The sequence below is a fragment of the Taudactylus pleione genome, unplaced genomic scaffold (assembly GCF_031769625.1).
Source record: "Taudactylus pleione unplaced genomic scaffold, aTauple2 ptg001228l, whole genome shotgun sequence".
Classification (NCBI taxonomy): Eukaryota; Metazoa; Chordata; class Amphibia; order Anura; family Myobatrachidae; genus Taudactylus; species Taudactylus pleione.
In genome coordinates this window covers 186,369-203,629 of record NW_028285628.1, presented here as the reverse complement: position 1 = coordinate 203,629, position 17,261 = coordinate 186,369, and the positions used below count along the sequence as shown (strand labels likewise).

Sequence of the window (17,261 nt, the reverse complement as noted above, 5' to 3'; positions counted from 1 at the left end):
AAGAATTAAATGTTCAGTAAGCAGGTAGTTGCTTGCAATGCTGAAGCAGGGTGTTGGCAAAAGGGGTGTCCAGGTTATAATGGAAGCTGGTTGCTGAGTAGCAGGGTATCCAGAAGCTCAGCAGATCCTTTGCTTTTTTTTCCAAGTTATAGAGAGTTCTTTTAAAATGTCATCCTCCTGTCTTCCTCCTACTTAACTCCTGACTAAGGGGGTCATTCAGACCCGCTCATGAGCGTCAGGACGCTCGCAAGCGGGTCCATGTTCCCCACTGCGCATGCGCACGACGGAGGGAGCTCCGTCATGCGCATGCGCGAGACCCGGGGAGCGACAGGCTTTCCATCGCTCCGGGTCTGGCACCAAAGGGGGCATGCTGTCGATGTTGATTGACAGCACGCCCCCTTTAGTGGGCGTGCCGGGGGCGTGCCTGCCAGACGGAGGCATTCCCATGGGAACGCCTACCGTCTGAAGCCGGCCCCACTGACATCACTAGTGATGTCAGTGGGAGTGATTTTGGCTCTGATAGAGCCAAAATCACTCCAGGGCTTGTAGCAGGGAGACCCTACCTCAGGGTCTAGATCGCAAGCCTGATGGTCGCGATGGTCAAGACCATCGCGACCATCTTTTTGGCCACTCGCATATGCTGTGGGTGGTCACCCACAGCTATACGAGCGGCCAGGAGGCCGCTCCATTTTCATGGAGGAGGGCCCTGATTCAGAGCGAGCGCTCTGATCAGAGCGTTCAGAACAAGGAATATTGTTATACATCTTCTTTATAAGTTGCAGGATCAATAAATTGTCAGAGCGTTCAGAACCAGGAATATTGTGATACATCTTCTTTATAACTTGCAGGATCAATAAATTGTATCCCAATTTTTGCAACAATTGCCTGTGAGGAAAAACAAGTTTACTGATATATGACTTTACTGCCATTATTGCGCCCCAGAATGCCATGTGAACGGCGCTCTGGAATGCATGCACCGACAGTAAAAGTGTTTGGAGGGGAACTATGTTGCCCTCTGAGCACCAGTCTGCTGATCCTCTGTGTGTGCAAAATTCAGCCGCAGCAGGGGGGACTGATGAACGGTCCCCCCTTCCCCACGCTACACTGCACTCTGCAAATGTGAGGGGGCAGGGCTAGATCTGGGGGGAAAAGGTAACGGGGGGGTGGCATCTTTTGGCCCTATGGGGGTAGAGGGGAGTTTATGCAGGCCAGTAAAAAATATTTTGGCTGGCAAGGGTGGGGTTATCTAAAGATTTTTTTTAACATATATACTGTATAGTGACATATGGGGAGGAAGGGGGGCCTAAATTTGGCACCCATTTTCCCTGGGGGTGAGGTTGGGGGCTGTGCCACAGGTACCTAATATACCTAGGGGGTGTAGGGGCTGTTATTGCTGGGGATCTTTTGACACTGGGGGGGCTATTTTTGATGGGGGGGGTGGGCCGTTAAATTACAATGGGGGTCTATGGACAAGGGAGTTGGGGGAGATGCAAAACATGCCCTAGGTATATATTTGTTTAATAAAATATTTAAATAGATTTTAAAAAATACTTTTTAAACTTAATTAAATTTTTAAAAAAACAACAATTTCTGTGCAGTTTTCACGACAAGAATTTGTCAGTTAAGTGGTTAATGAACAGGCTGCCGATAAGTTACCTCCTAATCGCTCTTGGGACTGCTGCATTGATCCCATTCCTAAGAAAATGCCACCTAGTGGCTGAATTTACCCTCTTTCGGTTCTGGAAACAGCAGCCATGTCCGACTACATTAAAGAAAACCTAGCCAAAGGGTTTATCAGACCATCCTCTTCTCCTGATGGGGCTGGATTCTTCTTTGTTGAGAAGAAGGATGGGGACTCAGTCCCTGCATAGATTACCATGGACTCAATCTAATTGCTATCAAGAACTGATACCCACTGCCACTCATCTCTGAACTTTACGACAAGGTTCGTGGAGCTCACTTTTTCACAAAATTGGATCTTCACGGGGCCTACAGCTTGATCCACATCAAGGCAGGCGATGAGTGGAAAACCACATTCAACACCCGAGATGGCCACTTTGAATACTTGGTAATGCCTTTTGGGTTATGTAGCGCACCAGCAGTGTTCCAAGGTTACGTGAATGAAATTTTCAGGCACGTCCTTTACAAGTTTGTTGTGGTCTATTTAGACGACATTTTCGTGACAACTGTCTGTATGTAAAGATCTCCAAATGTCTCTTAGAGCAATCCTCCGTGGCATTTCTGGGGCACATCATCTCTGGTGATTCTCTACAGATGGATCCAGACAAACTGAGTGCCATCAGGGACTGGCCTCAACCTAACTCCCTGAAAGCTACCCAGCGTTTCTTAGGGTTTTCTAATTATTATAGATGATTTATTTTGAACTTCTCCACTCTAGTTGCTCCCATCACAGCTCTCACCAAGAAGGTAGCCAATCCTTCCTGTTGGCTCCCTTCAGCAGTAATGGCGTTTCAAAATATAAAAACAGCAATCTCCACAGCACAAATCCTTCACCAACCACAACTTGAAAAGCCCTTCATTCTGGAAGTTGATGCCTCTTCGGTGGGGGTTGGAGCTGTGCTGTGTCAAACTGCTGAGGATGGGAAGACTCACCCATGTGGGTTCTTCTCGTGAAAATTTTCTCTGGCTGAGAGAAATTATGCCATCGATGACCAAGAGTTACTAGCTATGCGTTTGGCATTGGAAGAGTGGCGACACCTTCTGGAGGGTTCAAGTTTCCCTGTCACCATCATTACAGATCATAAAAATTTGGTTTACCTCTAAACAGCTCATCAATTAAACACCAGACAAGCTCGTTGGTCCCTCTTCTTCTCTACGTTTGACTTCAAGCTTCAGTTCTGCCCTGGAGTCCTGAACAAGGAAGCTGATGCCCTGTCTCGGTCTCTTCTATCTGTACAAGAGGAAGAAGATCAACCTCAAGTTCGCCCAATCCTGGACCCTCTTTGTCTTTGCTCCCACTCTAGTCCTGTCTCCCCCACCAGGCAAAATCTTTGTTGCTCCACAACTGCATAAAAGTTTACTGACATGGGCCCATGCCTCCCTTTTTTTTGGACATTCAGGCATTCTTAAGACTTACAAATTTTTGCAGTAATCTTACTGGTGGCCTACCGTGAAGAAAGACGTTTCAGAGTTCATCATGTCCTGTGTCACGTGTGCTCAGCATAAAGTCACTCGTAATAAAGTTGTGGGCCCATTACGACATTTGCCTGTTCCAGTTGCTCCATGGACACACCTCTCTATGGATTTTATTTCAGAATTACCACAATCCAAATTACATAACACCTTTTTGGGTGGTTGTGGATCGATTCTCAAAGATGGCCCATTTTATTCCCTTAGTCTGTCTACCTTATGCTCCACCATTGGCAAAGATATTCATCTGAGACATCTTCAGGCTACATGGTTTGCCCAAAGATATAGCATCCGATCGAGGGGTACAATTCGTAGCCAAGTTTTGGAGAGCACTGTGTGTATCCTGCGGAATTAAGTTAAAGTTCTCTTCCGCTTATCACCCACAAACAAATGGTCAAACAGAGATGGTGAATTACGAGCTGGAAACATTTATCAGACTTTTTGTATTCTCTTCACAGGATGACTGGCTTGATCTTTTATCCTGGGCGGAGTTTTCACATAACTTCAGGTATCATTCTTCTTCTGATTCCACTCAATTTTTTGCAGTCTATGGTAAAACATCCATGAGTGCCAGATTTTCAAGAATTACCGTCCTTGGACGTTCCAGCTGTAACTAACTTGGTAGGCTCATTTGCGGATATATGGAAAAATATTCATTGTTCCTTGAAGAAAGCCTCAAGTAGATACAAAAAAATTGCTGATAAAAAATATCTTGTGGTTCCCCTTCTGAGAGTCGGAGATAGGGTATGGTTATCATCTAAGAACATTTGTTTAAAAGTGCCAAGCATGAATTTCGCCCCATGCTTCATTGGACCATACAGCATTCTCAAGGTAATAAATCATGTGGTGTATAAACTAGAACTTCCACCCCAGCTGAAGATCTCAAATACCTTCAATATATCTCTGTTATGTCCTTTCATTCTTAATCAATTTAAACATTCTTTACCTAAAACACCTCAAGTGCAAACTCAACAGGGTGTTGAGTTTGAGAGAATCCTTGATTCTCGACATCGATCTAATTGCCTTCAGTATCTTATTGACTGGAAAGGATATGGACCTTAAGAACGAGCATGGATTAAGGCCTCTGATGTCCATGCTCCTCAACTTGTTAGAGCTTTTCACAAAATATTTCCTGATAAGCCCTGTGGGTTTCCGGAGTCCACCCTGAAAGGGAGGGGGCACTGTCAGGGTTCGGCCTGGGATTGGCTGTTACTCACCACATCGCAAACTTCCTGTGACTTCTCGTGCGGTCAGACATCACGTGCGGCTGCGAGTGACATGCTGGGGATTATGCCTTAGGTGCACTTGGACAGCCATGCGCTGCTCCGTGACTTGATTACTGAGGTTGCCATCAAGGGTGCAGCGATGACACATCTTCATCACCTGACTGACCCTTAGTCCAATGGTAGCATGGTTGTTGTCAGCTGGCGCTGTCCTCCAATGGACTGCTACCTTGGGGTATACTAAGCACTGGACAACAGGAAGTTGCCTGTACAATGTCGTTTCTCCTAGTGTTTGCTTGCCATCACTTCATTCCAGGTTCCCTTGCTATTCTGCTCTCGAGTCATTTCTAGTTACTCTCCTGTGCCAGCGGTGTGTCTGGATACTTTGCCTGTATACTCTGTACATCCTCCGAGTGCTACCACAGTGCCACTCTCCTGTGCCAGCGGTGCCTCTGGATACCTTGCCCGCGTACTCTGTACATCCTCTGAGTACAACCATAGTGTCACCTTCCTGTGCCAGTAGTGCGTCTGGATACCTTGCCCGCATATTCTGTACATCCTCCAAGTACAACTACAGTATCACTCTCCTGTGCCAATGGTGCATCTGACACCTTGCCCGCGTACTCAGTACAATATCCAAGTACAACTACAATGTCACTCTCCGGTGCCAGCGGTGTGTCTGATACCTTGCCCGCACACTCAGTACAATATCCAAGTATAGAATCCTCGCTAGTGCTTCATTTAGAAGTACACTCTCCTGGGCCTCATCAGTGTTATCTTCCTCCATTTCCCACCTGTATCGCATACCTGCCCAAAGGGCTGCATCTTGCTTGCTGGGTACAACAAACCCATATCCTGCTTGGAGGGGTCACTGGTGAACACGTCCCAGCAGGTTAGACTCCATGCTTTTGGTCAGGTCTCACCAACATCCGATACTTGGCTGGCTGGCAGCACAGACAGTGTAATAGTTAGCATTACTGCCTCACAGCACTGGGGTCATGGGTTTGATTCCCACAACAGTTTCCTCCCACACTCCAAATATATACTGGTAAGTTAATTGGCCCCCAACAAAAATTAACTGTAGTGTGTATGTGTGCATGTGGTAGGGAACATAGATTGTAAGCACCACTGGGGCAGGGACTGATGTGAATGGCCAAATATTTTCTGTAAAGTGCTGCAGAATAATAAATGAGGAGGTCATACATCCAGGCTGCTCGCCTCCAATTCCTTCCAGAACCCAGGACTCAGCTTTCAGCTACTCAGTAGGAGATCCTCCTGAGCCAGTCGTGACACAATGACAGTTCTTTCCTAATTAACTGCAGTATTCCCATAGACCAGCCACTAATGTCCTTATACCAGTTTGCTGGACTCAGCAAGGAGAACCACTCAGAGAACTATTCATCTTCATGATGAACTTTGGAAAGTTGATTCTTTAACTGTTTAACTTTGAACAGGTGGTCCTCAGTGGCCTCATCTGTATCATATGCATCATTAATGTACAACAGGCTGCTTCTATTTGAATAATGTTGTCTAACAATTTGGCTAAATCTATCACAAGTGAAATCACTTTCTTTATACAACATCTATTGATTCATGGTATGTCTGTTAGATTCTAACAGACATACCTTTACCTTTTGTAGATGCCTTGTAAAGATTCTAACTTTACAAGGCATCTACAAAAACTCTCAAGTAAAGTAGAACGTCAGTGGTGAAAGTCTCATACTCCAAGTGACTTCCTCACATATTAGACTATCTACAACTCTTATCGTACTGCTCTGGACACTGCCAAACAAACATATTTTCAATCTCTTATCTCTGCTCAAGCCTCTAACCCCAAGCGACTTTTTAATACATTTAAACTGCTTCTTACCCATCCCTCACCCAAACCACCTGCTACTATCTGTGCACAAGATTTTGCTTCCTATTTTAGGGACAAGATTGATGAGATCCGAAATGAAATGGTATGCTCTTCCTCAGCTAGTGACCTGCTCAATTCCCTACCTGTATCCTCTGGCACATTCTCTTCATTTGATCTCACAAATGAAGATGAAGTATCTTCCCTCTTCTCATCCTCCTACTCTATTACCTCTTCTCTAGATCCTATACCCTCACAAATCAGTAAAGCTCTGTCTCCTGTGCTTATCCCAACCCTAACTAAAATCTGTAATCTCTCTCTCTCTACTGGCATCTTTCCATCACTGTTCAAGCATGCAGTGATTACTCCTATTCTGAAAAAACAAAACTCTGACCCCAACACTCTCTCAAATTACCGTCCTATCTCCCAGCTCCCATGCCCCTCCAAGCTACTTGAGAGACTTGTCTACACTCGCCTCACACACTTTCTTAACTCACACAACCTATTGGACCCACTTCAGTCTGGCTTCCGTTCCCAACACTCCACAGAGACAGCACTGACTAAGGTAGTAAATGATCTGGTCACTGCCAAGGCTAAAGGCCATTACTCACTCCTAATTCTTCTAGATCTCTCTGCTGCTTTTGACACTGTTGACCACTCTCTTCTCATACAAACACTACAATGCCTGGGTTTTAAGGACACTGCTCTTTCTTGGTTCTCTTCCTACCTATCTGATCGCTCTTTCACTGTTCATTTTTCTGATTCTGCCTCCTCTTCGCTACCTCTATCAGTTGGAGTACCTCAAGGCTCTGTGTTAGGGCCTCTGTTATTCTCAATCTATACCTCCTCTCTTGGCAAACTAATCAGCTCTTTTGGATTTCAGTACCATCTGTATGCGGATGATACTCAAATCTACCTATCTTCCCCAGATTTATCACCAACTGTACTAGTCCGTGTCACTGAATGTCTTTCTGCAATTTCATCTTGGATGTCATCTCGCCACCTGAAACTTAATATTTCTAAAACAGAATTAATTATATTTCCACCAGCCAACAACAGTTACCAACATGATCTCTCTATCACAGTTGATAAGTCGACAATCCACCCTGCCCTACAAGCTCGCTGCCTTGGTGTCATCCTTGACTCTGAACTGTCCTTTGTTCCCCACATTCAATCTGTCTCTAAATCATGTTACATACATCTAAAAAACATATCCAAAATTCGACCATATCTCACACAAGACACTGCAAAAACTCTAATCCATGCACTTATTATTTCCCGCCTTGACTATTGCAATAGTCTCCTTACTGGTCTTCCCAAAAACAGGCTATCGCCATTACAATCAATTATGAATGCAGCTGCAAGGCTTATCTTCCTTGCCAAACGTTCATCGTCTGCTGCCCCGCTCTGTCAGTCCCTCCATTGGTTGCCGGTTTTCTACCGTATTCAATACAAAATACTCTTATTTACACATAAGGCTATTAACCAAACCACACCAACATACATCTCTTCACTCATCTCAAAATATTGCCCTACCCGACCTCTCCGCTCAGCACAAGATCTGCGTCTCTCATCCCCATGCATTACTTGCTCCCACTCACGGTTACAGGACTTTCTTAGGGCTGCACCCACTCTATGGAATGCCTTACCACGCAAAATACGACTTTCCTCTAGTCTCCAATCCTTCAAGCAATCCCTGAAAACTCACCTCTTCAGGCAAGCTTATCAGATCCCAGAACCGCCCTCACAACCTTCATAGTTTCCATATCTAATTGCATCCCCTTTTACAGTCCACACATAACCTCACACATTGTCTTTCTCTCACATCCTCATGACATTTGGTCGACATTCCTGTGTGACTGGATCATGCAGCCAACCAAGAAACTGTGCATTGTGGCTGGACCAAGATGCAATATATAGCACCTATCCTTGTGTATTACTGCCTATTTCCCTATAGATTGTAAGCTTGCGAGCAGGGCCTTCCTACCTATATATCTTTGTTATTACCCAATTTTGTTCTATCAATGTTGACAATTATAAAGCGCAACGGAATATGCTGCGCTATATAAGAAACTGTTAATAAATAAATAAATAAAATAAATAATTCCTTGGGGCTGCTCTCTTTTTCCTATGTGGTACTGTAGCTTCTGTATATCATTAATGCTGGGCATACACTATTAAATTACATGTCAGATATCTGTCCAATCTGACTGGTTAGAATGAAAATCTGGTAGTGTATGGGCAGGGGAGCAGAGAGGGGAGGGGAGCGGGTACTATATAGCCGGGCCTGGGCTTCCTGAGGGGCCCGGTGGGTGCCCAGGTCTGGCGCCGCCATCCCTCCCTCACAGCCGCCCAGCACACAGCATGTGCTGAACTGCAGTGGGAGACTCATATGCCTGTGGGGGGAGCGATCACACTGATCACGCCCCCCTGGCTTTGCGCCGGGCTGAGGGGCTCACAGCACCCCCCTCCCCAGCGCAAAGTGCCGCTATGCGGCGCTGCAAATGTGTGTTTTTGGGAGTTGTTTGCTCGAGGGGGCATGGCCACGCCTCCCGTGATTAGGCCATCCCCCATCTTTACCTGGGACCGGCAGGGCTTTCTATGCCCCTGTGTATGGGAGCAAATTACATTTGACCGTGTGGTGCCAAACACTGAAAAACGATTATTCAAATTGGTTAAATTTGTTTGATTTAACCAATTTGTCTGAACGACCATTTTTGTCTGTTTTCCAGGGTTTGTGAGTAAATGGACGATTATCATTTGCTCTCATACATTACCAGATTTTCATTCCAACCAGCCATATTGGACAGATGTCTGACAGATAATTGTATAGAATTTGCCCAGCATTAGTGAAGTAGAATTTGTATAAGAGATAGTAGGTATTAACTGGCCTAAAGTACAATTACCATACCCACCATGTGGAAGCCACTTGTATGCCTTTAGTCCACATAAATAATATATACTTCCTGGTAACATGTATGGAATATTATGCACTACTGCCTGAAAGTGTATCAATGCATTTCTCCCTACTTGTGGGTCTGGGGTTATACCTGTTTGGTTTGGGGGTTGTTCACATTTGTGAGTTACATTCAGCCAATTCCATCATTCCTGGGCTGTCTCTGCTATCTGTATTCACATCCCAGTTATTGGTGAAGATTTCCTATCACCATCATTATAATAACACCCAAGAACATTATAGCCCTGGGGCTAAGTAAAATTTACCTTAGTATGGGCACAATTCACTTGTTCCAGCTGTAAAAAGATTGGTGTTAAACTTACACCCACCCTGTAAGGATTATACTCTTTTTGGTTGTGGGCGATTCAAAACAAAAGTCTGGATCTTGTGCCATAAGAGGCACCGACTTCTGTAGAAATGCTTCACTAAAGGCCGCTGGTGGGCCAAATTCTAGAGCTAGTAACTCAGTTATATTAAAGGGGACTCCTACCCATTTCATGGATGTTACTGCTACTGGTGAATGAGTACAATTTTGGCAACCATCATACATTATGGGATCTATGATCAGAGACCCAACCAGAATTACTGTGCCAACTGTAAATATAGCAAAACACATTATACATGCCCAAAGGCCTATCTAGGAATTGTAGGTAGGGGTAAAGTAAGGTTAGAAGGGAGTGAATGAGTGTGAGTATATAGTGGGGAAATATAATAACTTTTAAATTGAAGCATTTATTGAACTTGAATACTGAAAGTGTTTCATTGTTTGGGTTTACTGACATAACAATTCAGACTTAGAAATTTTCATATGTGCAGTAAATGGTAGAATAGCTTTCCTCATAAAACCTCTGGGATTTATATTATTTAACTCTAAAGTTGGATGTTTTTTCATCCTAATTTAATTTAATATATACTGAAAGAGGAAAGACCTTCTACTACAGTGGTTCCCAAAGCCGTGGCACCCTGGGGTGCTTTAGGGCACTTGCAGAGGTGTGATCTGGTTGGTGGTCTAGCAAATTATTTATGGTCAATGTAATGTAAATATGTGGACAAATAGAAGGGCAAACCTGTCCACCTCCACATAACTGAACCTAAGGATGACAGGTAAACACAATTTATCTCACTTTACTACTTTACTTAATTTTTTTCTGAATTTCTCAATAATAAAATTTTGGCCTAGAGGTGCTGTGAAAACAATGCTGATACTCTAGGGCTCTGTGATTCTATAAAAGTTTGGGAACCACTGGTCTACTGTCATGTGAGTCTGCATGCAGGAGATTGTTACAAATGGATATAAAAAGATTTGCACATTAGATTGAAGTGTCAGAATATGTAAATGTTGCTTACTGATCATGGTAATTGTTATATGTTGTTATTTTTATTTTGTGTGAACTAGCTGGAGTACCCGCCATTACCCGGGATTTTAAGAATGTTTGTTTACACATCATCCTCCAACAAACCTCTCCTTAGGCAGGTTTCACGAAAAGTGTGACAATCTTCCCCATCCACAGTGCTTAGGTCTTTGAAGGAAGTAGGACCTGTAACGGTGTAAAGCAAACTTCGGAGATAGAAGCATTCAAAATTTGTCGGATGTACAGTGTAAACACGGCCAAGAGCTTCTGTTGCTCTGATACCAGGATGACTGTGTACTTCCTGGTTACTGGATCGCACTATGAAATGCACAGCAACTACTTCCAGTTCCTTGTGCAGCTGTTTCTGGCATTCAGGGTCTCCACGGTGTATAAGATTCATCCGATCAGTTTTACCCTTCAGGGGCTGACAAAGGAATGAACCGGAAGTAGCCTTTGTGCGTTCCATAGTGCGGTTCAGCAACCAAGGAGGTAGACAAAAAAGTTTGGTCACCACTGTTGGCACCATCTAGTTGTGTAAGCTGATGCATGAGTATATATAAATAAAAATTTGTGCTGCAGAGCTGCGTTTTTGCATCCCAGTATAGTTGCCATCTTTATGGGCCTGACTGTAAATCAAATGGATCTCTCCTCATGGATGCAGATATCAATTTTGACCATATTCGAATTTCAAACTCATAATAAGCCTGGCTTAATATCAATAGTTGTTCCTCAGTGCAGGTTTGCTGACTGTGTTGGCAGTGCAAGGCTGTTCTCAATGCAGGGTGCCAGCGGTGTCGGCAGAGCGGGAGTGCCAGCGGTATCCTCAGTGCATGTGTGCCGACAGTGTCGGCAGTGCAGGGTGCTGGTTGTGTCCTCAGTGTGGGAGTGTTGGCAGTGTGTGGGTCGCTAAGGGTGTCCTGAGTATATGGGGCAGCATTGCAGGGGTGCCGGCAGTGGTGGTGTTGGCAGCAGGGGATGCTGCCAGTGGAGGTGTCGGCGGTGTCGGCAGCCAGAGTTGCCGGCAGTTTCAGGCAGCGATGGATGGCGGGCGCCATCTTCTTTTGCTTCCTATGTGCATATTAAATGGGCTTAACGCTGATTGGCTGAGAGCCGTGACAGGCAGCTCTCTCAACCAATTAGCGTTAAGCCTGCTCAATACAAAACCTCGCGACCTGACAGTGGCATCGCAAGGTTTTGCCTCAGGTGAGGGATCCGGGGCAGGCAGGGAGATCCGAGCTTGGCACGGATCGCCACGGATCCCCGGAATTTGGGTGGGTTCGGTTGTCTGAGAACCAAAGCCGCTGATTCATAATAAATTCATACAGATTTAAAAGGTACTGTAAACTCCATGCGAGAGCCATAGTAAATGATGTTCAGAGATTTATATGCTACAGAATAAAATTCCATAATTCCTTTGTATGTAGCAAAATGCATGTTATAAAATCAAATTATGAAATTAAACAAAAATAAAATTTTAATATTTTTATTATTGACCTTGCAGATGGCCCAAGAAGAATGGTGTCCAAATCTGCATCTAACAATAAACCAAACAGGGCAATGCTTTTATTCTTCTTTTGTGTTTTAGGTATCGAACCATGAGAGATCTTGGCTTGTAAACTGTGGGATAAATCCTTTTCTAATTCCGGACCTGACCTGTAGAGGGCGAATGCTATGCAAAACTTGTCTTTTTTTAATTAATTAAAAATTAACAGTAATTCATTTCGATTTAAAAAAATTTTAGTGGCCTCTGCTGTGTTTTAATACGCTCGTATGTAAAATGTCACGATCTTGGCTTGTAAACTGTGGATTTGTATAGAAAGACAGAATGACAGGACGACAAATTTTCATTTTTATATAGTAAATGGAAGACATGTTCCAGACAAATAAACATACAGTTAAGTATTTGTTACTATGTCATGTTCTGCAAAAGTGTCAATAGAAGAAGGCTGGAAGGTAAAAGTTGCAGAAGGTAATAGCTATATAATTAGTACCAGAAGTATTAGTTAGTTCCCAGGTACACTTCAAGATAAATCTCATATCATAGGTTTGGGTGGAGGCTCTGAAATAACAACAGTAGGTACTGTATATGCTGTAATTAGGAATAACTAGGCACTAGGTGAAGGGTTAGGGGTTAGGCACTAAGGCGGCATAGTTAGGTTTAGGGTGCGGGGAGGGGGAGGTTAGGTTTAGGCACCAGGGAGGGAGTGTTAGGGTTAAGGATAGGGGGAGGGTTAGGATACTGACCGACAAGTGGGAAGAAAAGTGCTGTTGCTGGAAATAGTCATAGGAGTGGGGTATATGATAATACCTGGTAAGTGACTCCTATGTCTTCAATCCTAATCCAAAGGTTTAATTGAGGTTCCCGCTGAGCACTCCCAGATTTACCACAGGTGACACTATGATCACTTTCTACACAGGGGCTTTCAAGCTGTCGCAAAATGCTGGGTTATAGTGTTCACTTACTGTCCTCCACTGTGGATTAATCGATGGCGGAAATATCTCCACAGATGCTCTACTGCCGAAACCAGAAGGAGCTAACCTGTATAGGCTTGGTTGACAGAGCTCAGCCAGTTCAGAGTAACACAGCCACACAGACGGAATTACAGTGGCGGTCAGATTAGTGTTGTATCATTTGGGTTACCAGCTGTTCTTGCAGTAGAGTATAAACAAAATTTTAAAAGCCACAGGGGTGCTTGTCTGATGCATTTTAATGGGGTGAGAATTTGCTGAATTTGGTGAGCATATGAGCGGAATGCCACATATACATATTACTCATCCCCATGGTTACATCCCTAACCTCAGGTGTGCATAGCATACCATTAACATCAGGGGGACATATAGTTAATTACAAGATCAATACCAATAAGAAATACAATCCCGCAAAGTTTGTCTTACCCCCGAGGTAAGAAGGTGATTGGGGAATCGCTCCTCCTAAACTATTCCATACACAGTACACACTGCAACTTAGTGTTTAATCTAATTTATAATAACTACTGTATCAAATTAACACTTATTTAGACATAATCAGTATCATCTAGTATATGCATTTACACATAAGGTATTTAAGATGAGCATATTCCCCCTTTTTCTTGTTACACTTCCCATACAGAGCTGACCTCAGAGCAGGGTTTGCAGCCGCTCATTACCCCAACTTTATCAAGAGAGTTCAGTTTCTCACAATTTCACAAGACTTCTAGCCCTGGCAAGTATATTTTTTAATATATCTCTTCATCACTATTAAAGTTATGACACATCGCATTATGGAATAAACCAAAATGTTCAGACAATGAATTTAGCAATGTTTTTTTTTATTTAAAACAAAGGTAAAGGAAATACAGATAATTATTTTATTGTCGGCTGACAGCAAATGTCAGGGTTTTTCTTTTTTATATTTCAAAATAGTCAGACCCAGACTAGGACTGTTAAGCAAACGTTTGCATGCAAAGCACAAAAGCCCACATGTATTAACATGTCTGAAGAAAAACAAAATAATCTTCCTAAATCTAATGAGTCTCAAGACTGTATCTGTTTGATGGCACCACAACCGACCCTACAATAGTGGAAGCCAAAGGGAGAGAGTACATTGGCAGTGCAGGAGGATGTGGTGCTATGGGGTTGTGATGGTGATGCTGCAGAGGATAAAAAAGTGTTGCTACAGGGGGAAAGGGGAATGCACAGCCACCCCCCTGGTTTGTGGCATTGCTCACTCTTCTGTCTCCATAAAGATCTTTTCCAAAAGTATAGTAAATTGTATATATTTTACATGTTTAAGCAAGTTAAAGTTTATTAAGTGTGATCTCCCAAAGTGGTCCTTGGACTAGAAGAGGTTGTGTACCACTGGTTAACATGCAAATAACTGACAAGGAAATATATCTTGTACATCAGTTCTTGATAGGATAAATAGTATAATTGGCATCATTTGATATATAGCGCATTGGGATTTTGCATTTTGTCGAGTAAATTATAGATTTCATAACACAAGGGAGATTTTGCTGTTCAAGTAGGACTATTTGCAAAATATGAACACATACAGAGTTGACAAATGAAGTGAATTGAAAAAATGAAAGACCATGATATATGTTCAGATATTACTAAATAAACTTGCCAATGAATAGGGAAAGCATCATTCTAACAGTTACTGAAAGAGTTTGGGAAATACTATGGTGAGATCATGAACTGCACACCTGATATCAGCCACACTGAGCAGCTGGCCATCCCGCTGCACAATGTGAAGTGTGAATCACTCCATGGTTTATTTGCTGTGAGTCTATAACCGGGGAGTCAGTGTGTGATACTATTCTTAGGGCCAGTGCTATCATTAGGAAGCCAGTGGTTAGGGGACACCTAAAATAATTAATAAGTGATAATGGGGAAATATAATGAAAGGTGATTTATCAAAATTGCTGTTTTTCAACAATTTTTGCAGTCCCAGAAGGATAAGATGCTACCTCCACCTCCCATCTGCTAAGGTAAACAGCCAGGGTTGGGGGGCACCGCTTCAAAAGAGAGGGACTGTGGACGTCTCTATGACAATGGGAGCATCATCGCAAAAAAAAGGGGAATTTAAGCTATATTCTTAAAAATTAAATGTCAATATATTATCAGTTTGGCAAAATCTTTATTATGTCAATTATAACTCTTTTGATAAGCGTTGAGTGGGCTTATGTACAATGCGGGCAAATCCCACTCTGTTATTTCCCCTGTCAAATACAGAGTAGAACTGACGAAGAAAAACATCACCAAGAACCCACAGGGATCCACCAAGCGGGACTTCAAGGTCAACACCTTGGAATCCACTGCTGCAATTATTCTCACCAATCTGCATAAGAAGAGAAACCTGTCAGTTACATTGATACAATAATTGTAAGTTAGTTATAAGAAATAATAACTTCTCTAGTACTAGTCAGGAAAATTTGCCAACATACAAAAGAGTAATGTAATTGTTGTTTTATCACGTCACTTAAGGTCCCCATACATCTGTGACGGATCGCCGCGATGTTGCGATGGGATTGGAAATGCCGATCCACCAGTTGGAAATGCAGACCAGCAGCCATCGATGTTCCACGATCCGTTGCAGGATCGGTTACATTTTACATGTTAAATTTCACCGATGTGCCAATCACGATAATTTTTTGATCGTGATCGGCATATCTGTGAACTCCAACATGTTGGATTTCACAGACCCTGCGATGCCGGATTGCAGGATTGCTACATCGCAGCAATCCGTCGCAGATGTATGGGGGCCTATACCTATGCAATTATTTTATAGGTAAGTGCTAAGTGCATGGATTTAGGGGCCAATGTGGCTGCCTCAGTGTATGGGGGAAATGCTTACACCATTTGATGTGATGAGTTGGGCTGATGAGTGTAATCTCTTTTCAGTGCAGATTAGGTATATACAGTAAGTGTTCCTACCTTTGCACTCACATGCAAAAACAAGATTATACAGATGTGATAGAGAACATATTTTCCACCTAGTGTGATGTAGCAGAGATTTGACCTCCTTTATTTTGGAATGGAATAGAAATAGTTTGCACCTTCTACTTTAGATGAAAACCAGATTTTTAGGCGCTCTTCAAGGAACAATCATTCAAACACATAACAGTGACATGTACTAAATGCAGCCTGATGTGCTAGACACTTAAGCAGAGACGTAATTATGGTAGTGCGGCCAGTGCCATGGCACAGGGCACCTCAGGGCAGGGGGCACTGTTTGGCCCTGTTAATTTTCTGTTTATTGTCATTCTCACTTGTAGCTTCCTCTTATTTTATCCCCAGCATCTCCTGGCCTCCCCTATCTCTTCCCTGGCCCTTCCCCATGAGACCATGGCCCTTTTTTGGGTGATACAGTATCTCCCTATTTAAAAAATAGGGGGGGCGCCAATGCTCTTTCTGGCACACGTTTAGTGGACAAATAAATGCACTTGCACAAATAAAGCAGTAATGTGGGCCTGCATTTTGCTGTTCATAGGTAAGCATTAAGGTTCGTACACACACAACGATTTTTTGAACGATTTAACTATAACGACGTCATTATCGTTCAATCGTTCAGCGTGAAACGATGAACGAATAACGTTCATGTGCGTTCACGTTTGTCGATTGTAGTTGTAATTCAGTCAGACTAGCCAACTGAACGATTTTCAATAGAAGTTGCAATATTTTTCCATCAACACAAAGAAAATAGTTTATTAAGTAAAGTAAAACCAACTACTTTGTAAAACGATTTTCGTTCACTTTTTCAAGGGAAAAGGTGAACCAAAATCGTTCAACCAAAATCGTTCATTACTTAAATCGTTGTGTGTGTACGCACCTTTAGTGATTCAGTTTTTTGGACAGATAAAAGACAGTATAGACAAAAGATATTCATTTCTATTTTCAGTGGTTGTTAGCTATCTGAATCTTTGAAACATATGTAAAGCTTTACATAATGAAACTAGAATGTAGTAATTTTTCTCAGTTTAATTCATATTTAGCTTATTAATGTGTGCTTTAGATGCGTAAAATTAAGACATTAAATACAGAGCCTGCTTGTCTGATTTATCTGTCTGTTCATATGTATTCAACAGTCTGTCCATATTCAATTGCATATGACCATTTCAAATGTTTGATGATTAATTACATTGTACTTACAACTACTTCATAATCTATTTCAGCAGCAGAATGAAGGACACAATTACACTAAAGTATAATATTAGAATAATCAAGATCTGTTTCAAATAAGGTAT

At 42.8% G+C, this 17,261-nt stretch overlaps 1 protein-coding gene across 1 annotated transcript in view; it reads right to left on the bottom strand.

Annotated features, from left to right (window-relative positions):
• Positions 1 to 13,869: 13,869 nt before the first annotated feature.
• The window catches only part of LOC148450991 (cathepsin E-A-like), a 128,938-nt gene continuing 125,546 nt past the window's right edge, over positions 13,870 to 17,261 (bottom strand). The window contains exon 8 of the mRNA XM_088462407.1: positions 13,870 to 15,355. Within this exon, the coding sequence (XP_088318533.1) occupies positions 15,167 to 15,355 (189 nt within the window). The 3' untranslated portion in view covers positions 13,870 to 15,166. The remainder of the gene's footprint in view (positions 15,356 to 17,261) is intronic.